The following is a 27188-nucleotide window of genomic DNA, read 5'->3' on the forward strand; positions in this document are numbered from 1 at the left end:
CATAAGCTTGAAAATTAGGGGTACTTTCTCTGACGGTCAAAGAGGGTGATGCATGGGTTGACAACCTTCCTCACAATTGTCACCAATTGTGTCTCCTTGCAAAGCTAAATATTTGAGAGGAACACATTTGTAGCCAATGATTTATATCCTGCCACATTATCTGTCCTCGCTCATTATTTCCATTTTCACTGTCCTTAGGGAAAGGCAAAGACATTGAATTTGGAGACAAAGACAAGCTGGTAATTTCCTCCCTTCTAAAAATAATACCCAAAAAATCTGAATTGGCTTTTCAAGTTCAAACAACTCACACTTGCTTTTCCCTAGTTTGTTATGATGAAAGAAGTTCTTCTCAAAGAAATATTACTGAAAACATCACGTCAGACAACTCTTGAGAAGATTCATCCCCCCAAAAAATGTATGTCCCTGCCAAGGTAAGTCTAATCTTTCTTTGATAGTGACACTTTTCCTTCACAAAGATGCTGTGCTATTTATTTTGGTTAGGAATCATCATGAATTTAAGTTCTGAGCCGACTATCGGTCGTTTCCAGATTGCTGTGCTATGGTCTCACGAACAAAGAGTGAGTGAAGGATTAAATCAAGTCTCTCTTGAAAAGCACATGTATAAAATGAGTGAAGTGTCTGACATGAAACTGGGAATTATAGAGAAAGTTGGCATTTGTAACCATTCTCTTGCCCATATCACTCTCGCTATCTTCAATCTTCTTTGAGCCTTAAAACCAGTGAGAGGCTCAATCTGTCTCTCGTTCTCTCTCTCCTTTTCTCTCTCTCTTTCTCTCTCTCTCCTCTGTCTCCATCCTTCTCTGAGTGACAGAAGCGAGCTCATTAAAGTCTTGTGTGTATGTTTGTAAGTGTGTGCCAACATGAGACCCAGCAGCCCGTCTGTTGCTGATAGGAGACCCTTTACCCCGATGGCTTCCCAGTGAGACAAGGCTGATAAAACAAAACTACTGGAGTGAACCTGATCCAAGCAAACAACCCCAACACCTCACTTTCAGCATGGTCACGTCACACAGGAGCTCTGTTGTAGAACACGAAGATAAGAAGAATGTGTGAAAAAAAAATCTGCGATTGATTCCAATTCATTAGTGCAGAAACAAATATTGATCTGTTAACAAATGTGGAAAACCCTATTTTGGAATGCTTTAAGTTTGTTTGTTTGTGGGCAGTCCACTGAATTGGGGTTTAGCACGTTAGCCTCGGGATTTTGGTGTCGAGGGTTTGATCCCAGGGGGTTTCAAATTTTCAGACAGAATGGAATTCTTATACGGTTATTGTGGGAACTCTCTGTTAGAAGGAATGAGATATAGAAGGCTATGGATGGTTGTGCAGGTGATATATTTTAACAATGAAAAACTTTACAATATTACCACTGCCACAACATAATGCTTCCCGTACACATGAGTGCATTTACTGACAAACACACTGACCTGACTTCCCATTCTATCTGTCAAATAAAAAATGATTTACATTGCAATCGCTCAATTGTCTCCGAGGTGACTTTCCTCAAAAGCCTGGAAGCCAAAGGCTACTTGTAGCTTACAAAAAATGGAATGTGAGAATTTTTTATATGATAGCTTGATCTACTCTGTTTTTGTTTCAATTTGGTGTAGTAGAATTTAATTCTGACAAGCAATGTAACGTACATTTCGTCATTTCAGACCAGAACTATTACCATCAACAGGAGTTTCTTTTCACCTGAAACTTGGAATGGCAATACCTTGTAAGTATTTAGGTACTAATGTCATTATTTCTAAGACGTCTAATAATTACGGTAATAATATTTAAACACCAAAAATTACACAGCTTACCACATAACCAACATCCTGTTGAAATACATGAAAAAAATGACGAAAACAAGCAAAACTTACTCGTAATATATGACTACTTTAAGTCAGGGAACAATACAATAATATAAGGCATTTCTATTTCTGAGCATAATATATCATGTGTAATATTATGTATTACTTTTACATTGACTAATACCAACAACGACTCATTTCCATGTATTTATTTTGCTCTTAATTAATCTGAGCCATCATATTTCCCAGCCTTTGAGCAGTTTACTCAGGGGAGTGGAGGTGTTTGGCTATGCGCGACTGCGTGAGTGTGCGTGTCTGCGCGTGCATGTGTGTGTTTGGCTATGCATGTGTCTGTGAGTGTGTGTGTGTGTGTGTGTGTGTGTGCGCGCGCGTGTGTGTGTGTGTGATAGTGGCTTCAAAGGGTTTGCAGCTCGCACCTGACCTGCACAAGTGTCCTTTTTTTCCAACTCTTCCTTTCATTTTGCCCTAATCCTGCTGCGTGGACGCCTTACTTGCTTGCACCCAGCAGGTAGTAGTGGCGATCGTGGGCTTGCATGTGCGTGTGCGTGTACGTGCGTGCGTGTGTGTGCGCAGTCCGGAGGCTGGGTAGAAAGGCGTCAGATGCGTGCGGACGAGGACGAGTGAGGGAACCTGCTCTTTGCGTCTATTCCTCCTCCTCCTGAGACAATTTGATGGACGTGTAACGAGTGGATGGGATGCCCGTTTATAGCATCGTCGCTAAATTCCCTGACGCGTCCGGTAAGTTGCCCTACTGCCGATTTGGGTGGAATGTGCGAGGACGCGTGGGGAATTGGCATGTTGGCGAAGGGACGTTGTACACTAGTTGATTTGTGAGAATTAAAAAAAAAAGATGTGCATTGGAGATCAGATGTGTCATCATTGTATGGGTTGCAATGGATCGTTCTTTTTGGACCACTTTACTTTGAATTATTGATAATATTTTTTATTTTATTTTATTATTGCATGAGTGAGTCATGAGTGGGGCCCAAAGTTTTTTTCTTTTCTTTGCTTTGTGGAGTTAGGGGCAAATGTCAGATTTAGTTTTAGGTCTCACTCTCTGGAGTTTGCATGTGCTCCCTGGGCTTGCTTGGGTTTTCTCCGGGTACTCCGGTTTCCTCCCACATTCCAAAAACATGCATGGTTGGCTGGTTGAACATTCTATGTAGTCCCTAGTGTGAATGATTGTCTGTCTTCTTGTGCTCTGCAATTGGCTCACCACTGATTCTGGGTATTCCCTGCTCGGTGCCCATAGTTGGCTGGAATAGGCTCTAGCACCCCTGGCAATCCTTGTGAGTGTGGAAAATGAATGAATCTAGCCTATAATTAACGAATAATAATTGTAGTTCAATAACCAGTCAGGTGTTTTCTTGTGTTGATAGTACAAATACAAATTAGTAAAATAAACAATCTTACATTTCCATCTCACGAGTTTGATTTGTTCATTCAAATGGTTCAGTGAGGTGATAGACAAAAGAGAAACATTTGTATGTGGTTAGCATAACTGCCTTAAATTTGTCGGGTAGGGGGTTTGAAAGTTGCTATAAAGGGGGTGACATGATCTCCCTGAACCTGTGGTTTTCTAACATCCTGAAATATTTCAAAAATATGAACATTAAACCATACTAAGCATACTAAAAATGTGGGTGTGGCTGTTTATCCACATGAACTCAGCAAGTGGCTGTTTAATAGTCCAAGTGCATCCCACCTCTGACCTGGAAACAGCATAGGTAGCCTCTTGTAGATAAACAATATCAAAAAGATGAAAAATTAGACTTTTACTGGCAAAATGTATTTGAAGAAAGAGGTATTGGGCATCACCAAACAATGGTGTTCAAGTTCCTGGGGGTGAGCCAGGGTCTTGATGAGGGTGCCCACAATTAAAACTTTAATGGCAATGTTTATGTATTCTTTCCCCCCAGTGCCTTTTTTTCCTCATAAAAATTAACATTCCAGTGCCCTCGTGGGGTGTGTGATACTTTGGGTCTTAGGGGGGTATAAGGAGACTATATATTAAAAGTTTTATATGGCCAAAGGGCTGCTTCTCCTGTGGAAATTACTTGTAGACTTGTTGTAACACCTACAGCATGGATTCCTAGCACACACAGTGTTACAGTGGATAGACTGGTGTCCCGTAGATTAAAAGTGGAATTGCCACTTAGTATAGTAGGAACTAGACTTCACTGACTTTTGGTAGTCAACTCCATTCAACTTTGGGCAGATGCTTAGTTCTTGAACAGACAGTTTGACAAATTTGTCAGAGAAACAGACTGAAACCCCACCCATTTCAATTCAACTGTGACGGAAGATACATAAATTGTGCAGTTTAATTGGACTCTTGAATGACAGGTACACCCTGTTCCACTGGGATGTGCTAATTTCAATTGTAAATAATCTATGTTGGTTTTGTTGTTCTCATTTGGTTTTCTCCAAACGATAATTGGAAGCTGCTGACTGTGTCCTAATAATGTAAGACAACTATACTCTGTATATTTTTTTTTAATTTATCTAAATATGCAATTGAAAAAACAAGATTCCCAAACATTTACATGATTTCCGTGTTTTAAATCACATTATAGGACGAAGACAACTCTAATTCTGATGATTAATTTTGCAAATAAGAGGGATTTCAATTTTAGGCAGCAGCAGCTACGAGTCACAAGTCCTACACAAGAGGTTATTTCAACTTAAACTAGCACACATTCCTATGACTATTAGAGCAGTTCAATTAAGTGCATGACATGTTAATGGCTGGCATGGATGTAGACTATAAAATGTCTGGACGTGGGTGTGTGGGGGGGGCGTCTGGGTGCTGGTGGGAGTGTATGGTAGGAGTGTATGGGTGTTTTTCAGGTGTCCTGGTGAATGATAGCTTTTAATTTTGAAGTAGTTGCAGAGGCCCCACAAGACATGGGGAGTGATTATGTTTTGGATATTTTGGTAGAAAGTCAGACGGGGGAGCTTGGAAACTTTGGGGTCTCCTTAAATAAAACGATCAGTGTGATAAACTAAAGATTCCAAAAACACTTGCTGCTCTGTCCTCTGTGAACTCACTTATGTTTTCTTCCTCATTGATTGGCTGTTTTTACCCCCCCCCCCCCCCCCCACCCCTCGTTTTCATGAGTAACTTCACCAGGTTGTGGTGAGGTCCAATAGCGGCCTTGTGCAAAAGCAGTTATTTAAATTCAACAATCTTACAAGATAAAATGACAATTATGATTGTAAATACAATCTTTTAGGTTTTAACAATCTTTCAGCTTCATGAGATCGTCAACATGTTTAAGTTTTTCAACAAACTAATATTGCCGAATTGCCCATCACTAACAGAACCTGGATATTAAATCCTAATGGGCTTTTCTGAACAATCCAAGAATCACGAGTCAGCATAGTGGGCTTGTGGAGTGGGAGAAGGGATTCATAAAATTTGGTACCCACTTCAGGCACAGGCAAAGGCCTTTGTCATCCATTTTTCAGTGCACAGCTTGCACAGTATCTTGACTTATACACAGAAGACATGTCTCCAGCAAAGAAGGTACAGTCTACTGTAAACTATCAATACCATAAAAATATAGAGTGAACTCCTGCATATTTTTCATTGACAGATTTTTTTTCCATGTACAAAAAACACTAATAGTTAGCAATACCTGACTAATTCCAATCAAATAAAATCGGATCAGAATACATCATGGCTTCTTTTATATTGGCGGTTTGAAAGGAAGTGTAGTATTTTAGTGCCTTCTGATGGACATGTTTAAAGAAAGTAAGAAGATAAAAGTCTCTGTTGATCATTTTGATGGCGCTGTGATCATATAGTAGACAGTGCAATCACACTGTGCATTTAGTTGTCTATCCGCTGATAGCTAATCTACACTAATGCAGCAAGATTGCATCAATTCTGTTGGCCGATCTATTCATCTCTTTCACTTCACTTTAGTTGTTTAAAGCAACAGTCATTTTTCCTCTGAGATACATTTTGCTCGGTGTTTAAATCATGAATGACAGTGTTTCTAGAAATGTTCACATTTTGAATCACAGCAATTTTATCAGTTATAATAGACCACTCATGAACTGCTGAATTCAACACGCTGCGTGAAAGTTAAGTTGGGTTCAGTCTTCAATGCTACTCATAAAGAGCAGTTTTGCAACCTCTATTTAACTTTAGATTTTTTATTTATTTTCAAAATTAATATGCTGTCTTACTCTACTCAACATCAGCTATCAATAATAATATGAAATCTCCCTAAATGTTTTATCACTGGTTTGAAACGAAAACATCCACGTCATTCTACACGATGAATGACACCTTCAAATCAAAACAACTTAAAAGTCTAACAACTTCACAGTTTATATTTAACTGTGCTGCACTTTGGAGCTTTCACTGTATCCACTTTCCGTGTAAAAACACATTTGCCAGCCAGGGTGATGGCGAATGAGTGACATCCTCTGATTGGCCCATAAGATCCATACCATACATGCCTCAGCTCAGTGTGAGGCAATTGCCTTTGAACGTGATTTAGAGCCTGTCGGTGTCCCACTTGGTTTGTACACCTCCTCCATCCTTGTCTTTCTTTCTGCACATTCCCTCACCGGGCCTTCACTGTTCTGTTTGTATAAACTTCATTGCATCTGCATTTCATTTCTTGGCACGCAATGAATCAGGATGGGGAGGCAGAACAATGTGAGCAGACATTGACGTAGACACACGCGTATGTGCACGAAGCCCCCCCATACACACAAACACACACACACTGTTTCATTGCAGCCACGGGACGCCTAGGCTGTCACCGTTCTGTGTTTTGCCTCCAGACGAGAAAATAAAGTCAAAAAGATCTGACCTCCCCTATCCTCCGCCTCCTCTTTTCGTCCGGGGAGATTGCACAGGATGTTTAAATTCATTTCCTTGTTTGTCTCTCTTTAAGTCAAGACGAGGGCGATAAAAAAGCGATAGAGCGACTTCCGCTTGGATTTCTGTGAACTTAAAGGATGCATACTCAAGTGAAATATATACCTTTGAGGCTTTTTGCCATCAATAGCCAACCTAGAATCTTTAGGGATGAATTCCCATAAAAATCTGATATGGCCTACAGTTCAATTCTAAACAAACCATGTATTTTGATGACTACAGCAGATTGTGTCTGTCTTAAAATATGAGGAATTTATCGGCTTAGCAACCCATACATTTACCCCACCTGTTGAATTATTTGGAAATCACCTTCCTTAGTAAAAACAATGCAGGTTAAGTTGGTCACATTTTTGCTTCACGACTTGACTTGGTCAAAATATAGCCAATCGTCTTATGTCATTATAACGAAACAATATAAATGCTGTCCTGTATATACTCTCATAGTTTTTAAACCGGGACCCTTTTTGTTATGTTCCTGAATAGCCCTACTTTAGATAAACTAGGCTTCCCTTCAAGGAATTGCACTCTATCTTGGCACAACTCAACCAAATTCCAAAACAGCAAGTTTGGCATTATAATAAAATTCCAAGAGCTCTACTTTCATACCAAAATAGACCCCAATGCCTTCAACTACACCCCAACAAAATCTGCACAGTCAAGCATTCTTTAACTCCTTTAAAGTACAACTCCCATAGCAAGGGTCTTCTTTAAACCCTGATGAATTCCCCAATTGCACTTGGAAATTTGGCCAATCATCCCTATGGATAAGAATGTTGACTTCATAATACACTGAAGTGTAGTCAACAACACAAAGGAAATAAGTTTTAACATACAGCTCTTATGTTTGATGCATGGGATTATAAATATTGTGTGTGTGTGTGTGTGTGTGTTTGTGTCTTTCTATTGGCTCAAAGGAAAGCCAGGAGGCTTTGTCCTCTGCCTGTGTGGTGCCCTCATCTTAGTGAGCATATGGAAAGACCCACAGTGAGTGTGGGCTCCTTATGACACCAGCTTTAAAAAGTATGTATGAAAGAAAGGGAAGAAAACACTACAGCTTTGAGGCTTGCCTGCGTGTGTGCGAGTGCAGTGATGGTTTGAGTGCATGCTGGGAGATTACGGATTAATTGCCTTCAAAAGATACTTTCCTGCTTTTTACATGGACTTTGCAAAGTTGTCACTTTAGCCCCAGAGAGGAAAACAATGCTGTTTAGCAAGCAGCAGGAGAAAGTTTTCCATCTAACTATCCGTTGTTTTTGATTCTGTGGTCAAGAAGTTAACTGCCAAATTCTTTCATTGCCTCTTCAAAATAGGATCATTGTCATTAAGATTGTACACAGAAAAAGTACTATTCACTCGAATGTAGAGAATATGTTTTGCTTGTCGAAATGACCAATCTAACTAACTTGTTTTGATGTGTTCATCAGGTGATTCTTTACAATTGTCTGCAGAAAGTGAAGAACTGACAATGACTGAAAACAACGTGCCTAAGACGGCCAAAAAAACCAGGTGGACCTCCAGGGAGGTCGGGCTCATCGCCGTTGTTGCCTTGCTATTGATCATTGTCGTTGCCCTTATCATCGTCTTTGCCACTCAACAGACTGGTGAGTGTCACCCCACCTTGGACCATAGCTAAGTGCTAGTTAGAAAACATTAGGTGGACTTTTGAGGGTATTTCAGGGTGGGCTTCATGGGCCTCATTCCACACTATGGGTTCAGGGACCTTGAAGGAGCACACTGACGAGGACTGATATGTTCTACTGACAAGTGTCTGCTGTTTAAGGAGAGAACAATAGTAATAGCAGTGGTGTGGAACACTTTCTATGTCCAACGGGATCTCTAATGACTCCTGTTTAGTCACCATAAAACACTCAAAGAATTTATTGGAGATTAGTGCAACCTCATTTGTTTCTTTGTTCAATAACTTCTATTGAAAACACTATTATAAAGCCCAAATTTGGTCATATTGGACCAAAGGACTAACTATGCAGCTAAAAAACCATCCAAAACAATAAACATGAACACTATATACAGTGATATCAACAGTAATATATCCAGAATAGGGCAAATATTCTAAATATTGAAAAGTACATGTGTACATATACTGTGCGTAATCTTCCATTTTGTACCCAAGAATAGAATGGAATAAATTTAAAACAGATTACAGTGATAAACAGTATAGCAAATATACCCAAACTAGGACAAATATTCTAAATATTGAATAGTGTATGTATACATATACGGTGTGTAATCTTCCACTTTGTACCTAAGAATAGATTGGACGGAAATACTAAAGTATACAGCAAAGTAGAACACAACAGAGATGAATAAAACTGAATTGAACCGAATAGGATAGGTGTCATTGAACAAATACGTGCAATGAGGCGTGGAAAGTATGTAACATTCCAATTTGTGTGGGACAAAACAATTTGTGAATTGATATTTTCATTTCATGGCCATAAATGATTTGTTTTTGTGTTTTTCTGTAGCTGAAATCTGTACTACAGCTGACTGCACTCGATCAGGTAAGAACTTTGTGTAATATTCCAAGAAAAGAAAAAAAAAGACAAAGTTAAAGAGAAACAGGTGATATTGACCAAATACATGACTAATACGACTTGAGCAACTGGCTTTTTGCAAACCAATGGCCTATTTCTGTAATGTCTGACAAATGCTCCTATCTGGGTGGTTCTCACTGCAAAATAAATCCACCTCCAAAGAAGCCAACAACAAAATGATATTCAACATGTGTGTGTGTTTTATTAGTGAATTTGTCTCTGACAGGCAAAAGGGTAGTTTGTTTTAAAGTGGACTTTTGTATATGTGCGTTTTTCAATGTACCAGTAGAGCGTGAAACATTGTGTTTGGGTGCTAGGCGCTAAGGGGAAAGGCCGGTGGTCCACATCATCGAGTCCTTTGGTCAAACTCTAAAGACGATGATGACAAAGAATGTGTTTCTTTGTTAATTTTGTGTCTACCAAAATCCTGTTTTTTTCTTTTTGAATCAAAAACAATGAAATAGAGGCAAAAGAATGACTGGTTCTATTGGAGAAAGTCAGTTCACAGTTTTTGTCCGAATGCATGGTGTTTTTAAGAGGTCTTTAAATATACTCAAATGTCTCTCGTTGAAATTTGAACGTTTTCTCCTCAGTGTGAGCACATTTTGTTATAATCCACATTCTTGTAGTTTAGTCAAGACTTAATAGTTGAAGTCTGGGAGCATAGTTTCATTGAATAACAATGGAAACTGTATCTAAAGTTTTTTTAGGCGGTATAAAGAGTAGGTTTACATCTGAATTCTTGGGTATTCTTTTTTTATACATGGGGATTATACAAATATTACCTTAAGTGTAACTGATACATCTTGAGAAAGAAGAGTTGCTCAGGTACTACTTTCATTTTAAAAACTAAATGGAAGTTTACTCATATTTAGTAAACGATCAAGAGTTACAAAGGAGTTTTAATTATGACAGATTTTTTTCTCTAATGTTTCAGGGCATTTATAGAAAAGAAACAAAATCTTTTTTCATATGTTTGCATTTTTTCCCCGTATGAGTAATACATGTCCATTCTGGTTTTATTTTCATACACTATACGTGATGTTTTAAATTATTTTCCTCACTTATTCAATTTTTTTAATGTCCTATATGCAGCGGCTCGCCTGATCGAGAACATGGATTCCAGCGTTGATCCTTGTGACAACTTTTACCAATATGCTTGCGGGGGATGGATAAAAAAGAATATAATCCCTGAAACCAGCTCAAGATACAGCACCTTTGTTGTCCTGCGAGATGAACTGACCGTTGTCCTGAAAGGTAAATACACGTGGACCTTCTGATTATAAACCCTTTATCCGTTTTTTATTTGTCATTAAATCCCCTTTCTTACTTCTATGAGTTTAGACCAGGGGTGGGAAAACTATTCGTCAAAGGTCTGCAGTGAGTGTGGCTTTTCATTGACTACCATTATTCACCTTTTCAGTTTTATATTCCAAACAAATCCTGCAAATGTGATGATCTTCATTCATTCTTGCAGTATTCCAAAATACCTTAACTGATCTTTATGACCTTAAACCTCATTCATTCATCCTCCATACCGCGGGGGTGCGAGAGTCTACCCACCTAACTATGGGCAGTAGCCGGGATCCGTACTGAATAGATTGCCAGCCAATTGCAGGCTCACAGTATGTCTGGCAAAAGTATTTTGTTGTTTATGTGGTTGAATTCCATTACAGGGCAGTGAAGTGTACACATTTTTTTTCTCAATGCTGTTTCTACCAATGACGGTACAAAGCAATCGATCGGTGGGTTGTCAAGCCCTTAAATCCTTCCTAGCAACCAGCGGCAAATGCTTAGTTTTGTATTACATGACTAGAAATAAAGAATCCAACCTATTTTGTGGATGATGAGGCGCCTCAGACTGTTAAAATGTCAGCTCTTTTTAATGAATTATGGGCACCATTTCTGATTCACATTCCTAAGTTTCAGGGTTCGAATCTGGGCTCTGGTCCGACTGTCTTTATGCCCCATTCTATATGAGATGGGTTTTAGTTCCTTTACTATTTTTAATGCAGCTTCCATGTTCCAAATGCAAGTTCACTGAAGTATAAATTGTCTAAAAATGTAAAGATAGTTTGATTGATTCTGTTTATTTGTCATATGTCATTGGCTGGCAACTAGCCAGGTCCCCCACATGTCCATCTCTGGATGATGACCTACAAAAATGATTTTCTTTTATCTGAACAATTTTAAAGATTGCATCTATTATAATTACGTGGTCAGTGTCTATTATTTTTCTCCCAAATTAACTGACCAAAAGCTCTACTGCATTTATCAAAGGGAAAACGAGGGAGTAGTGATGCAATTTCAAGTATAATAATGTAGTTATGGTCCATTTTTGCTGTAATGATAAAATATGACACTCATGAAAAGGACTACCTACTATTTTGTAATTAAATAATTACCATCGTCATAAAACAACATCTTTTTGTACCTGGAAATCATACAAAAAGTACATTAGGAATTTGAACATTCAAAGGTTTAGACATGCTCAAATCTATTTTTTAAAAAAAAATAATCATTATGGTTCATCCTGACATTCTATCCAAAGCTGAAGCCTTGATATTTTTGTGCATTTTCCACTTTAAAAGAAAGCATTATATTGAAACAAAGCCTTACACTCTTTAATGTGAATAAAGCCAATTTGAAAAAAGGCAAATGCTTACTTTGACTTGAAATATTAATGAGAGAAAGAGATTGAGGATTCCATTCATTCTGTAATTAAAGTGAACGTCAATTGACAAGGTGAAGCTCCGTAGTAGTCACAAATACCGACGCGCTGGTCGATCCGCTGAGTGAGCACTAAGGCTCCACCGCAGGCAGGATCAGTGCGTGTCTTTAGCAACGCATCGGATACAAGCAGACTGATATTACATTCTTCCTCACTCTATGACGTACAGTTGTAGTAAGTGAGAGGGTCGTTTGAGCAGCTTCGAGGTCACCGCTGTCAAATTACAGTCAGCGTGGAGCCAATTGTCTGAAGGACTAAATCTAAACTAAAGTATGCTGCCAATCAGGGTGATTTCTGGCTTCTCCAATATTTGGAGACATATCAAAAAACACACTATTAACACAAGTGTGGGGCTTTGTGGTTGGTGTTGTTTTAGTGTACTGGCAAATCCACAGGTGGTTGGAATGTTTCCACTCGTGATCAGTGTTGAATTAGCTCGTTTTTGCACTTATACGGCATGGTTTGTTGATGATTGGCTTTCGCAAGGCATTTATTCCTACTATTTCTTCTCCTAACATAAGTTGATGGGCATGTTGGAACTTTCAAAACACAAACCATTTTATGTGCTCCTTTGTTATTAATAATTTTCCAACCTAGTCTCTTTTTGACGTTGTTTTTGAGGCTGAAATGTCATAATTGTCTTGATTTGTTTCACTATTTGTTAAAGTTCAATCCTTCAAGTTGTTCTATTTAAATTTAGTCATTTAGAGGTAAGCTGGTGTGTGTATATATACATATAAACCTATATAAAGTGTGGCCAGCTAAAGTTCAGACTGTTAAATTACCAATCCATTCAGAGTTGGACATTGTTATTGTGTTCATCTTGCTGGCATTTGAGTGTGAGGCAGTATTGGTGCTTTAATGGTCAGCTTTGGCTTCCATTCACAGGTGAGATGCTGATACTGGATGATTTGTAATTTACGACTGCTGCTTGTGAAGTCATACAATATTATGCTCTTCTTGAGGGGAAGGAAAAGGCAAATGTTCTTTCTCAGCACGTTATCTGGCAATCTGGATGGCCTCGGAGCAAACAGATTATCGCAAACGTGTGCCTTGTTTTGCCGTGTTTTTACAGATCGGATGATTACATCCACGAATAAACATCCGTACTAAAATACTCGCTGGTAGGATTACAATGTGTGTGTGTGTGTGTGTTTGTGTGGTGATGCTAGGTGTTCTTTTTTATAATTTCAACATAAGGAATCCTATATTACGTCTGGACAGCTCAATGAAACTCTTCCATAAAATATGTCAATGTGGACTTAAAGGCTTAAAAAAAATAAAAACATTGACTCCTACAGGATAATGTTTTTTAGGGAGTTGGAGCAGCTGGAGACAGTTTGAAAAATAGAAGACTTTATATCCACTCGTACATTTGAACATTTATAATTAACCTCAGAGGTTGCACCATATAGAGATGTCCTAAGATATGAGTAACCCGATTTACATTTCTACTTTTAAATAAGAACTTAAATATTCAGCTAATTATTGGGATGAATTAATGGTATTTTTATTCATTTCAAAGTGGAATTATTACTTGACTGTTTTGGTTTTAAGCATGTGGATGGAATAATTGAACTTTATTCACCCCTTATATATCAGCTCTTTAGTTCTGCATTTCAATATTACATTCGCAGTTTAAGGACATCATTGCAAACATTTTTAATGTTTCAATCATTTCACCAGAGAGGGGTTTCAGCAATAAAATTGCATAATTAATATTTGTAAAGTGCCATTACTGACATGCTCAACTAAAATTCAGCATTTTCTCTCTGTCACTAATATGCCTTGGGACAGTCTGTTTAGTATAGTAAATGTTTATAAATGGCCCACATGAACTCATTTTGCATTTTGTTTTTATAACAAACAAACTTTACCCATAACTCCCTCTTTTCATGGCTGACTTAAAACACATTAAATTATAAACAGGGAGAGGAGAAAAATAGCGAAACAAATGTTGCTCAACACAGATCTTGATGTTTTGCATAGTTTTCGTTTTTTTGCTGTCAGCCTACAGAGAAATAAAACCCAAGAATGTGAGAAAAGAAACCATCCTAATGTGTTGTAATCCTACCCGTCTTTAAAAAAAATGTATTGCATTTCTGCCATACTTGCAGCTCATCAACAACTAAAAGCCACATCACAAGTATCGTTCCTTCACGCTGTCAGCTTAGCAGATCTATATAAACACATGTTCATGTTTATTTTTGTGTGTGGAAGTTGCCTAAGATCTTTTTTTTGGTTAAATTCTATCATGTTCATCAACAAAACACTGCAACAGTTTTGCCTCCCTCAAAAGTCACTCTTTGGGTCCAACATCGGGTCAAAAACGTATGGCTGGACTATTGCCGAATGCAAAACAGAACTTTCTATAATATGCTCAAACTATCGACCTTGGAAAAACAATTGTAAAGATGAAGCAGTAAAGTGGTTGCCACATAAAACTAACACATTTCTTTTAAAAAAACGGGCCTATTTCAACCCATTTGAGATAGCCATCATGCATATATTAAGTCGTTTATGAAATACATAACAAATCAACCATTAATTATGACTTGTAATGATACCATATGTTTTAAAAAATGCTGTCTCTTCTTATTATGCAGATTATCACGAAACTTGGGATTTTTTTAAATTTTGAGAGTAAAAAAAAAATGACAATGCATCTCTTTTATGAGGAGCTATCAAAATGAATGTCATCGTTTATGTCTTCCAAGTCAAGCTTGTTTATGTTTTCGATGTCTTTCTCAAGGGCCGTTGGCTATATCCGGCCTCCCGCATCATAGTAGGAAGCCCTCGAACGTCTGGAAATAATGCCATGTTGATGCTGAAAAATATTGCTTTAGTGTCATATTTTTTAGAGGCCCATATATAATTTTTCCTTACGCTTCCAGCCTTTAAACCAACACTCTACTGGCTTGAATTCAGGACATTTTATAACCCTTCGAACACTCCAAAATCAATGTTTTCCTCTTTGCTGGGAATACAAAACAACAAGAGATGAATTGGAAAACATCAACACTTCAGGTTTCAGACACGGCGTCACCTTGACGTTCCGGCAGCCGTTTTGCCAAACGCTTTACGTCTCCTGACGGTAGCAATTCACTTAACATCACATTAGTTTACTGATGATGGGCGCTGAGGGTTCAATGATAATTGCCTGCCAGATAAACTATTCATGCTGGGATGTACCTGATGCACTTTAATGAGCTCTTGCGCTGACATGTTATGGTTAATTTAAGTCAGCTGTACTTTGGAATTTAACAAAACTATAGTTTGTATTTGAACAAGTTCCAGCTGGGTTGTTAGTATGTAAGTGTATACCCTCAAGGTTTTAACATCATATCCCAAGGAACAATCCATACACTGGATTGGTTAAATGCCATCATATTGTTTTTCCCCCTTTAAATCCATGTGTGGATTCCAACTTGATTTCCCTTAATCTAAGACTAAAGACCACTATGCTTCATCCTCATTGTGAAATTTGTATAAATGCTTCTATTCAAGCGTACAAAATGCCTAGAATGAACATAAAATCAATTCTTAGCACTATGCACATAAGCATGAGATGTATTTGCATGCTGTATGACTTGTATTACAGCCTAACTGCAGTTAAAAGACTTTGTGCCAAGACAGTTGCTAATCCAATCACATACAGAATGTGTGTGTGTGTGTGCCCTTTAGTTGCATGTGCCCTGTATAAGCTCCCTCTTCATTAACATTTAATGAAAGCATAAATAGTGCAAATGAAAATGGAATGAGTATGGAAAGTCCACTAGAGGCTTACAAACGGAGAGCAAAGGGAAATAATTAACCTTTTGATTAGATATTGAATTAAATTTAGATTATTTTCCAATGGTGGTTCATGCAAGGGAGCATATTGGTTAAACGGTGCACTTTAAAAGGGGCTGCACTTTGTCTTCCTTTGCGTCCTTGTGCAAAATAAAAAGCACTAGACTTTCCATTATGAAGCAGCCTTTCTATAATATTAGTCATGTTTTCTTCAATCCTGTCACTTGGCTATGTCATTGACGTTGTGTACTCTTGTGTATTGTTCTTAAAAAGCTGATGACTTATTTCAGAAAAGTGTGGCCTCAGCAAAACATAACTTTGTTGAACATTAACGCAAAGTGAAGTGGTTTCATTTATATTTTGAGGAACAATTGGTGATATGGCACTACATGGTGTACTGAGGTCAACTAGTAATGTTATGGTGAGAAAGTTTTTAATATGGTGAAAAAAAAGTGTATTGCTAGTTGTGTATTATTCATTCATTTATTTCATTATTTCCAATTCAATAACCCTTAAATTTCCCTTCCCTTTCCAAACTTTTTGTCTTTTACTATCTTCAGCCATAAATGAGTTCATCTGGGCTTCATATTGGAATCTGGACTTTTCAAACCTACCTGTCCATCAACTTCGTGTTATGGATTCCCAAGTATGCCATTACACATGCCTAAAACGGAATCTCAGCCATAAATTATGCAGCTTTCTATTCTTTTTTACCCAACGGGTACGCTTCTACAGTGGCAGCATATGCAGGGGAGGCACCCGAGAGGCTGGTAAAAACCCCGCTCGACCCTTTCAGTTACGCCTCACTATTTATTGGCTCTCATTTTCACGAGCAGTCCAGCGACAAAGGCTATGTATCATGAGGCGAAGCTAACTAGTCTCCAAAAAAAACCCAGGTGCCTAACAATGGCATATAATATATCAAGTGGTGATATTATGACTCTGCCTTCTTTTCATGTTTCTTTTGGAACCTTACGGGAAAGCAATTCACCTTGTGATTTTCACAGTCCAGTTTGAATTGTGGTCATTGAATGGATCAGAGTATTTATTATGGCCTTTTTTTTAGGTGTTCTTGAAAAAAATGTGGAGGATGAATCAGAAGCTCTCAGAAAGGCCAAGAACCTCTACAGGTCCTGCTGCAATGAGAGTAAGTAGGCAAACAACTGCTATCCTTCAATTTGCCTTTTTCGTTTTTATTAAGGATTCAATGTTTGGGTCTCATTGGAGGAAAAACACTATCTTGATTCAGAGCTTAAGCACTAAAACAAAATGCAGACATGGTACCCTTGTAGTAATTTATGTGGTTAATCGAAACAGCAGCAGCTGTTGAGGCAAGAATCTCATGGGCTCGGTAAAACACCCAAAAAGATGTTTGGAACAGTTGGTAGAGAGAAGGCTACTTTAGGGAAATGAAACTCTAAATCTAGACAGCTTTATCTTGAGCCTAAACAAAACTTTACTGGTTTTTCGTGGCCACGCACATCACCATAAGATCAGGAGTGTCGTTAAAGACAATGATGTATACCATCGTAGCAATTGATTGACCCTTCGTGAAGACAAGTGGATTGAAGGACCAATGAATGGATATCAAGATAAATATTGGTACGTGTTTTGTTTCCTGATAAAATTTCAAATTAATGTCACTTTTCAGAGGGAAAAGATTATTTTAAGAATATATTTTTCTTTTGTTTGGCACTTTTTACATTTGGATCTCAAGGCAACATCTCTTCAGGGCCATTTACTATTTCTATTCTTTTTGTATGTTACTGGCAACAAGTTACTGGAAAGACCGGACATCTAACTAGACCATAAATCGTCTAAGGAGCTTCAACCCTCGAGGGTCTCCTCAGTTTACTGCTATCAAATTATACAACTTTTCAAGGTTCCTAACGAAGCGTAATTGGCTAGTTTTTGCAGCAGTGAAAAGTTCCAAGGCCAAGTAACATGAGAAAAGGCATCCTCGTTAACCATAATACAAATTGTGCTTCTGATTGTTTCATATTCACAACCTAAGACTATTTTTCAGTTCAAATGTTTGTGCCCCTTGCACCCCCGTTTCAAAGGTTTGACTGAAGAAAAAGGGGGTGGACCTTTGCTCATGTCATTGCCTGATTTGCAAGAGTGGCCTATCGCTGTGGACAACTGGGATGCCAACTATGGTAAAATACTTTTTGGGCCATCCTTGTGCAATCAACACATTCTCATTGAGTATCTTTCATCAGGTAAAACATGGCGTGTGGAGGATGTCTTAGCCAAATTAACTGTCAAATACCAGAATCCACTCCTTGTCTCCATGTACGTTGACATCGATGAGCGGGACTCTAAATCACACATCATTCATGTACGTGTTAAATATTTTTTTCGTAAGGTGTATCACTGAAATACGAATAAAAAATCAATTGAATTAATACATAAATTAAAAGTGTTTTTTCCCTCTTTGGCAGTTTGAGCAGCAGCATACCTTGGACCTGTGGTCCAAAAGTCACTATGCTTGTAATGGATCTTACGAAGAGGTATTTTATTTTTTTCTATATGTAACTTGTGGTGTCTAAACTAATGGTTTCACTTGGCAGGATGAGTGTTTGAATTGCAATTGGAATTCGAACTAGCATACGTGTCAAGAGCAAGTTATGATCTGGCGTCAAGTAGCAATAATCTCGACACCACTGGCCATCTAAGATTTGATGCAATTTACATTCCTAATATAGAATCAGGGGGCTGTTTTGACGATTTAGGTTAAGCAGACACATTTTCACATTTTTCCGAATGTTTAAAACCGCAACGGCTTTTGAAATAACTATATGCCTTCAGTCAATCCAGGCGAAAAACTGCCAGTTCAACCATTTGGGGTCTTAATCTCATTCCTGTTATTAGCACTCTTAGACATTTTTGGTTTTGTATCCCTGTCCCAGTTCATGCCATTTTAATGTAAATGCGGGGTCTGAATCACTTGACAGGCGTGCCGGCTATACAAGCAGTTTGCCATTGACCTTGTGAAGTTGATCCGCACAGACCGAGGTCTGTCCTTCAACGAGACGATAGTCGAAGAAGAAGTGACACGGATAATGGAGTTGGAAAGGCGAATTGCCGAGGTAAGCAAAAAATCCAGTTCTGTAGAATTCCAACAAAACAACTGAGAATATAAAATTTTGAAATTTCTTAACTTCCCCTATAGTGCTCAACAAAGAATTATCTTACCTTAAACTTAAAGCTTCCCTTACATCATCTCTCCCAACAATGTTCTTCACTTTGGTCATTGCGACACAAAGCAAAGCTTTAAGTACATTGCAAGCTATTGATGTGCTGACTTGTTCGTATTGATTTTTTCTCAACTTTTTATTCTTGTTTGCTATTTCACCGCCACATATGCTTCCCCAGCCGACATTCACAAGGCCACCATGACTATTCTGCAGCTCTGACATTTAGAGAAAACAAGGACACAACAGATGTTTGTTGTTCCCGAACTGGCACTTCAGCTAAACTCACACAACTCAGACAGACCGTTGGGGATAAACTGAAAGAATGAGTTGACTTTTAACCTCCTCTTTCTCTTCTAACAGGCTAACGATCCCCCAAGCGTCTCTAGTGATCGGGAGTTACGTTACAATAAGATGGAACTTGGCGATCTCAACAGCAATTTCACCTTTGAAGTTGAAACAATGGTATACTCAACGTTCATCAAGAATGGGAGTGTTTTATACCTTCCCACCTTCCCGCTAATGTACTTTTCTTTTCCTGTTTCGGATGACCTGATTCTTCTGAAGCCGTTTAACTGGAGTTATTTCACCGCCCAGATAATGAATACAGTCAACATAACTGTCACAGACACAGAGGAAGTCATAAACCTGAACCCCAATTATTTCAAAAAGCTTAACCAACTGTTGGCCCGATTCACAAAGAGGTGTGTAACCTGGAATGGATACTTTGACACACACATATATATGGTTGGATGTGTGAAGGTGGCTTACTATTTGATTGTAGCTCTCTTAAAATGCCATCCCTTTCCCCACAGGGATGTGCAGAACTACTTGATGTGGGGTTTCGCTTCACAGGTGGTGGTGCACTTGAGTAGAGCATACAAGGACACAGCCAAAGCATTCAAAAAGGTACAGCACAAGGTCGTCTATGGAAAACCTGAAACCTCTGGTTTGCTCAAAATAGCGTCATGCACTGAGGGGTTTGGTTATTATATCGAAAAGATGTGTTGTTTTGTATTTCTCTGCAGGCAATGAATGGTGCAACGGCAGAGGAACCTATGTGGCGTCAGTGCGTCGGGTTTGTCAGTAGCGCCATGTACAATGCCGTTGGGCGACTATATGTGCAGGAGGCGTTTTCCGACAACAGCAAAAAGATGGTCAGTGATTTTCTTGGCTCATTCCACTTTGCACAACAAGAGATGGACAATTGGCAATAGTTTAAAATTGAATGCTTAGCTGAAAGAAGCTTGAGTTTCAAAAGGTCAAAATGTGAACTATCAAACTTTGGTTTAAAGGTTTAAAACCATGATTTAAAAGTAATATTCGTGTTTCAAATGTGCTTTTCAACCAGGATTAGGATTCCAAATTGAAGTTTAAATTTAGGTTAAGTCCTGTGTTGATTTTTCAAATGAGGATTTTAAAAAGGGTTTCAAAATAAATAGATAATGAGTTTCTGTATGGATACACAAAGTACACTCCAAGCTTATTTTTTTGCAATATATATCTTAGAAATAACTGAAAAAATAGTTGGTATATATAGGGCGAAAATTCAAACCCGAAATGACAACAAAAACACGTGTAAGCAAAGTTATGGCTGGCACAGTATATTAAAACATTTGAGTATTGTTGATGCAGTAAAAGAGCAATGTTCCTCAATTACACTTAACACTACTGCATTGTGAGTTTCCCGTCAACGTGAATCATTTGGGAAATAAATCTCTGTCGACCTTTGTGTGCCGAGGCCGCAGTCTATTTACTAACATATGGTTGTACAATCCAGAAAAATCACACATACACACATAGTCCGAGGTCCACATGCACAACTTGGATACGGTCCACTAGATGACATTGAGATTTACAGTGTCTGTCATTTTTGACAAATGGGCAAGCACACACCCTCCAAAAAGCTCAAAACCGCTATGAAGATTTACAATTTGGCTGTTGTTGGCAGTGTGATGGCACAGACCCCATCCCTACTTCACTCACTTGTACATTGATCTCTTTCGCTGTGTTTCTTTTTAGCGCTAATTGCAACTATTACATTTTTACTACATCTGTCTGCCTTTTATTGCTTTTTAATGGCAATTGGCCTGTTTTTTGACATTGTTACAATTTTAATTACAAACTTGATGTTGCTTTGCTGCTTTGAATTGGGTAATCATGGAAATGCCTCAAAACCAGGTTGATTTTTTTATGACTTTGTTGCTCAACATCTTGCAAGATATGACCCTGATAAGAACATTTAAAATCACGCAAAAAAAACATTGACCTCTCTTTGGCTCGATTCTTTTGGCCCAAGATGGAAGACATGATTAAAGAGATCCGGGATGTCTTTATCAGTAACCTTAAGGAACTGACATGGATGGATGCAGTCACTAAAAAAGCAGCGGAGGAAAAGGTAAGGTTGGAAAGATTTCTTTTTGTTTTTTTTTGTTAAACGTCACAGTGACTTAAGATTGATTTGAAAAAATGAGTTCCCCTCAGGTTCGAGCTATTCGGGAACAAATCGGCTACTCGGACAGCATCATGGATGACCAATACCTCAACAACGAGTACAAAGAAGTGAGTGTCTTCCAAATGAGTCCGATTTCTGTAATGTGGTGGACAATGAGATTATTGTTTCTGTGCATTTATCTCGTGAAACATTTCCATTTTATGATTTGCCGATAATGGTTGCGCTATGGCTTGTGTGTTGGTGTTAGTTAAACTATAGCACAAAGGAGTACTTTGAAAACATCGTACACACTGCATCCTACAACAACAAGAGAATGTTGCAGAAACTCAGAGTGGAAGTCAACAAAGATGAGTAAGATTGAATCCATTCTTCATTTTGACATATGGCTTTTCCCATATTTGCACAAATGCATATTCTGCTACTGTAATTGCAATAATAAGACAATGTGCAGTGGAGATTTTCTGTATGTATTTGGCCTGAGAAAAATAACAAGGATATCCAATATTTAAAAGTGATTGTCTTACAAATATATGCTTTAACTTACATTAAAATGTCAATATTTGGGATCATCCTTTGCTTTTTTGTTCATGTCCAGGTGGGTGTCAGGGGCAGCAATCATTAACGCCTTCTACTCATCAAAAAACATCATAAGTATTCCACACTTGCTATTTTACTTTCACACATACAGTGGATGCAATAAGCCTACACACTCCTGTCCAAAACCAGCTTTTTAAATGAATGCAATCACGATAAGTGATTCATAATCATTTTCTAATGTTTCTGTCTCGGGATAATCAGTACCTGCCAGAAATTCCTCCAACTTTTCATCTTTTCATTCATTTTTAAGGGACGTTCAATCATTGACTATGTCATTGTTGCACCATATTTTTTTCACTTGATGATGAATGTCTTAACTTTGTCTTACGTTTGGGCCTCAAGAGTCCTTTTTCTACTTTTGGGATGTGACAATAAAAATGTTAAGTAGGATTGGGGTCTGGTTTAATCAGGGGCATCGGTGCAATGACTCCTGAATTAAATTATGACACATTACTTGAAAGCATAGGTTCGCTATATGCAGTCAAATCGTATCTTTATATTCTAAGGATTTTACTCCCATTTGGCGATTTGGACATTTTTTGTTTTATCTGGCCTCATTTTTCATTCACATAAATTTGAGAATAACGATGTGTAGACTTTTTATATTCACTGTATTATATGGGCCTTGTTTTGTTTGTATTGGGAATTCAAGACTCTCTGTTATTGTCTTTGGTGTCAGTATTCCCTGCTGGCATCCTGCAGCCGCCATTCTTCAGTAAAGGCCAGCCTGCATCTCTTAACTACGGGGGAATCGGTATGGTCATTGGCCACGAGGTTATGCATGGATTTGACAATATCGGTAGGTTGTTGGTTTACATTTTGGCAGTAAACTTTAATGTTAAATTAAAAAAATAGCAACAATGGTTACACGACTATAACACAAAATTAGTGGGCGAGTCACAGAAAATGCATTTAAAAAGTGCAAGATTACATTTAGTTTATTAAAATCCAGTTCCTCCAATTATTCCGACTCAAACACCAAATAGCCGCCCGACATTTTTTACGAGCAATGTATCGTAACAACATCGTTGGCAATTTATTGACACTTTCCCCCCTATGTGTCCACTTCACAGTTAGTATCTAATTTGCTACAAACAAAGACCCTCGGGATAGATGAAGTTTATTTCCATTACAAGTGAAATAAAATAAAAACTGCTAAAATTTGACTTATCAGCACATTTATTTGACAGCTGCCTTATAAACCTGAATAGAGTTCTAAAATTCAAGTTTGGATGTATATTAAAAAAGTTAAGCTACCCTAACATTGAGGCACATCACAATTCCAGTTGTTAATTGTGAGAAAAAATATTTTAAAAAGGAATTTGTGTGTGCTATTTTGTGTTATGAGATAACACATTCTTTAAGCAGCCATGCATACTAGTTAATTGCATTCCTAATCTAAATCTCATTCCTGCCGTAAACTGAGACTGCCTCCAGTATGATAGTAAATAATGTCGTTCCTATTATGAAAATGACAAGAGACCATCCAACATTTTGAAGCATGTCATAGTAGATTTTGGATTACGGTCAGCTCTGGACATTTTCCCATTTATTTTCAACATGATGTATATGTTCTTTTCTTTGAGGTCGTAAATACGATAAAAACGGCGACCTGAAGGACTGGTGGACGGAGGATTCTGCCCAAAGGTTCTTGGAACTGTCGGCATGCATCGTCGATCAGTATGCCAACTTCTCTTGGGACTTGGCCAACGGACTTAATGTAAGTCAAACCTTCCATTCCTTCCTTTACTTCAAGCAGACGTTCCCATTTAGAATTTTCCGTGACTCCCCACTTCTCCAGCCTGTCTTCTCACCCCCTCACGACTCTTTTATATTTTTCTGTTGACAGATTGCTCACTCCCCCGCAGCTCTATCTTATTTTCCCGCGGCAATGTTTCTTTTTTAAACCATTTCCTTCTATCCCAAAGAGTGAAAGCTGTTTACAGTGAGTGGCAAAATAAGAAATTCCATTTTTTTTGTTTTTTTTACACTGCGATCTCTGTCGTCCCTCTTCTAGCTTAAAGGTAATAACACCCTCGGGGAGAACATTGCTGACAATGGTGGAGTACGACATGCCTATCAGGTAATGAGCATTGATGCAAGGAAAAACTTGGTCAGAATTGTCACTTCAAAAATGAATATTTTGTAAAAATTGTGTCAAAATAGGCCTTTTTGTCTTATTGAGACTTAAGAATTTGACTTTAAACTTTATTCTAAAAAAGCTTCTCATCTTATTTTAAAGTGTGATAAGATAGAATGTCTTATTTGATGTGTACAGGCCTATAAGAACAATGTCAAGAAACATGGTGAGGAGGCCCAGCTACCAGGACTTCACCTTAACCATGATCAACTATTTTTCCTCAATTTTGCTCAGGTAGTTGACAGTCATTAAATGTAAGGCTGATCAAAAATAAACATTTTCTTGTTTCTGTCTGTCAGATTTGGTGTGGAACCTATCGACTAGAAGATGCTTTGAGTTCCATCCAATCGGACCGCCACAGTCCAGGAGAGTTCAGGTAATGTTGAAGTCTTTCAAATCATGCCATCAAACAGACTACAAGTTCAAAAGGACTGAAAGATTTGTGTGTGTGTGTGAAACAGGGTACTGGGCTCTCTTCAGAACTTCCCCGAGTTTGCTAAAGCCTACAACTGCAACAGCAGCAGCTACATGGTGTCAGATAAGGTGTGCCGCGTGTGGTGATCCGCAAAGCTGCGTGGACTGCCTTATCGGCTCTATGACCTCATGCGGGAAGTGAAAGCTCACAATATAAACGGACTTGGGCTGCGCGTACGCTTCCTCGGTGAATAACAGCGTCGACTCTTACGCTCCCCGAAAAGACGGGACATCAGTGTCCACCTGTGCTTTTCATCAAGAGAACATCACTCCTGTCATTTCTACAAAAAACTTGGAATCCATTTTGCCTTATTTTATTTTATTTTTCTGTACTGCACAGGGGGTTAATATACTCCAACCCACTGGCTTATAAATACACCAATGGCCCACTCACACTCATAGAAGAGGGCTGAACCACTGAGCTATAATGAAGGGGTTTCTACCAATTTCTTTATCTCATACGATGCCAGTGTTATTTTCATACTTAAATTTACAATTATAGCTGGAAATATGATTATTTTTGGTTGATTGGCACAGCAAATACATAACCTCAGATCTACACTTAACAAAATACTATTTTACTGAGGTATTTATTGCGCTTGTGTAGTTGTCAGACCTTTAATAGAAGTACAGTACGGTAAAAAAATCCATCCGTTGACTAACACTCCTGCCTTTTAATGTCCTTCACTAACAATTGAGTCTTTTTCTTTACAATTTCAGACACTTTTGTCACACATCCCAATGCCTTAAATGACTTGTGGAGCTTCTGTTAATGGGAGATTTGGGGATAAAGTCGGTTTACTAGATTAGTGTAAAATGTCAGCTCAGAGTCAAAAGTCCACAGGCTTTTTTTTTTTTTTCTCGATTCCAAAGTTATGTACCAAATATTTTTTTTTATATCGGTTGTATAATTTTAGCAGGTCAGGCTTTTAACTTTACAATCTAAGATAAGAGTAGGTAGGTATTTCATTCATTCTTTCATTTTATGAACCACTTATCCTCACAAAGGTCGTGGGGAAGGGTGCTGGGGGCATTTTAAATGTGCATAAATAAACCATTCTGGTTGTTTTGTCATATTTAAACATCATATTTTCGTCATTTGACATGCTGAAGATTAACAGAAGTCTATTTGCAATTGGGTACATGGCCTAAAATTTCAATTATGAATGAGAATACTGTGGCTATTGGCGCTAGAACATCTTTTGGTACAGTGGAACACGTCCCCGGGTACACATTCAAACCCTTTGCAATTGAAAAAAAAAGCACAATAATGCAACCTTTTAGCTGCTCCCAGAGCTCTTGGCTCTTTTGAAGTAATCATCCAGGTGAGAGTGGCGTATGATGTTAATATTTACCTGTTAGATGCATGTGTGTGTGTGGGTACTTCCATTGTAAGACTTGATTTATGGCTTATAATAAAAGTACCCCCAAACACATCTGACCGGCTAATGTTAGTAATACAAAAATCTACTAGGTGAATACTTTTGAAAAGCCCAAGGCCTCAAAGATGGTAAAATAAATACAAAAAATAAAAATCATGCCTACCGAATTGTATCTATTATTGCAAGTCTGCTAACCTTTCCATCATTTTGCTTTCTTACTGCGGAAAATTGCATTCATGTTTTTTTTTCTCTTGCAAAGTATTTGATAGTCATAAAAGTGTTTTTCTGTCACTGGCCACTATAATATATACATGGATTTAATACAAGCAGCATTCTAATCTATAACTTTTGCATATTGATGAAAAAACAAATATTACAAAGACACGTGTTAAAGGGAATCAACCATTACTAAAAACATTTTTTTTATAGAATTCTACATGGAGAAGGCAACCCTTATCCCAATTTTAACAGATTTTTTCTTTGAATCACTTTCTTTTGGCATCTGAAAAATCAGCATGTCATTGCCAAGGTCTTTAAGGACTTTTCCTATTCAATTGTAACTGCAGGTTGCACTCAAATGTCCCTTTGCCTTAGAAATCTTCTCCGAGATTTTTTTTTCTTTTCAAATGATCCGTTCGTACCAATCATTCAACTCAGGCATTCTTTTTTCCCCTCATCATCTTGTCACTTGTAGAAACACTGATATACCTCAGTTGCCTGCACTTCAGGATTTTATATGACTATAATAATCATCTTGAAAAGTGTTTTATTCCCCTTTCAAAATAAAATATTTCAATGACTGTGAGTGAGTGCAATTAGTACTGTTTTGCGCAATATGTGTGGGTGTACAGACATCCCAACTTGGCTTGGCTTTTACAAGAAAAATAATTCCCAAGACATGAAGATGATGAATATATTTTCTACTCTCAACTTCATCCAGCAGGTGTTTTCATTTTGCCTCTAAAAATCCCAAATCCATCCATCCATCAATGTGGAATGCAGTTGAATCATCCCATGTGCTATTTGCTAACTCCAAATGACTAGAAATACTTAAAAATGAGGACTTTTGATACACGATACACGTTGAAAAGTAGTTTGAATACACATAGAACACTCAACATAAA

The 27188-nt window shown here is 38.0% G+C and overlaps 1 protein-coding gene across 1 annotated transcript; it reads left to right on the top strand.

The window, feature by feature from the left end:
* Positions 1-2255: 2255 nt before the first annotated feature.
* LOC144200093 (neprilysin-like) lies at positions 2256-26869 on the top strand. The gene is made up of 23 exons (XM_077721992.1): positions 2256-2579; positions 8166-8342; positions 9228-9263; positions 10392-10553; positions 16886-16966; positions 17883-17978; positions 18042-18160; positions 18264-18332; positions 18777-18911; positions 19380-19481; positions 19584-19720; positions 19832-19925; positions 20045-20173; positions 21316-21414; positions 21501-21578; positions 21719-21822; positions 22067-22122; positions 22748-22867; positions 23655-23788; positions 24086-24151; positions 24347-24442; positions 24508-24584; positions 24670-26869. Exons 1-23 carry the CDS (start codon positions 2537-2539, stop codon positions 24767-24769), a joined length of 2310 nt encoding a protein of 769 aa, XP_077578118.1. The 5' UTR covers positions 2256-2536; the 3' UTR covers positions 24770-26869.
* The last annotated feature ends 319 nt before the right edge of the window (positions 26870-27188 follow it).

This window comes from Stigmatopora nigra, chromosome 8 (assembly GCF_051989575.1).
Source record: "Stigmatopora nigra isolate UIUO_SnigA chromosome 8, RoL_Snig_1.1, whole genome shotgun sequence".
Taxonomy (NCBI): domain Eukaryota; kingdom Metazoa; phylum Chordata; class Actinopteri; order Syngnathiformes; family Syngnathidae; genus Stigmatopora; species Stigmatopora nigra.

Excerpts from the sequence above, each read along its gene's own strand:
- LOC144200093 (XM_077721992.1), top strand. The coding sequence starts at position 2,537 with ATGCCCGTTTATAGCATCGTCGCTAAATTCCCTGACGCGTCCG. Across the intron at positions 17,979-18,041 it reads CAACTGGGATGCCAACTATG|GTAAAACATGGCGTGTGGAG; the intron begins GTAAAATACTTT and ends ATCTTTCATCAG. Across the intron at positions 21,415-21,500 it reads AAAAAGCAGCGGAGGAAAAG|GTTCGAGCTATTCGGGAACA; the intron begins GTAAGGTTGGAA and ends AGTTCCCCTCAG.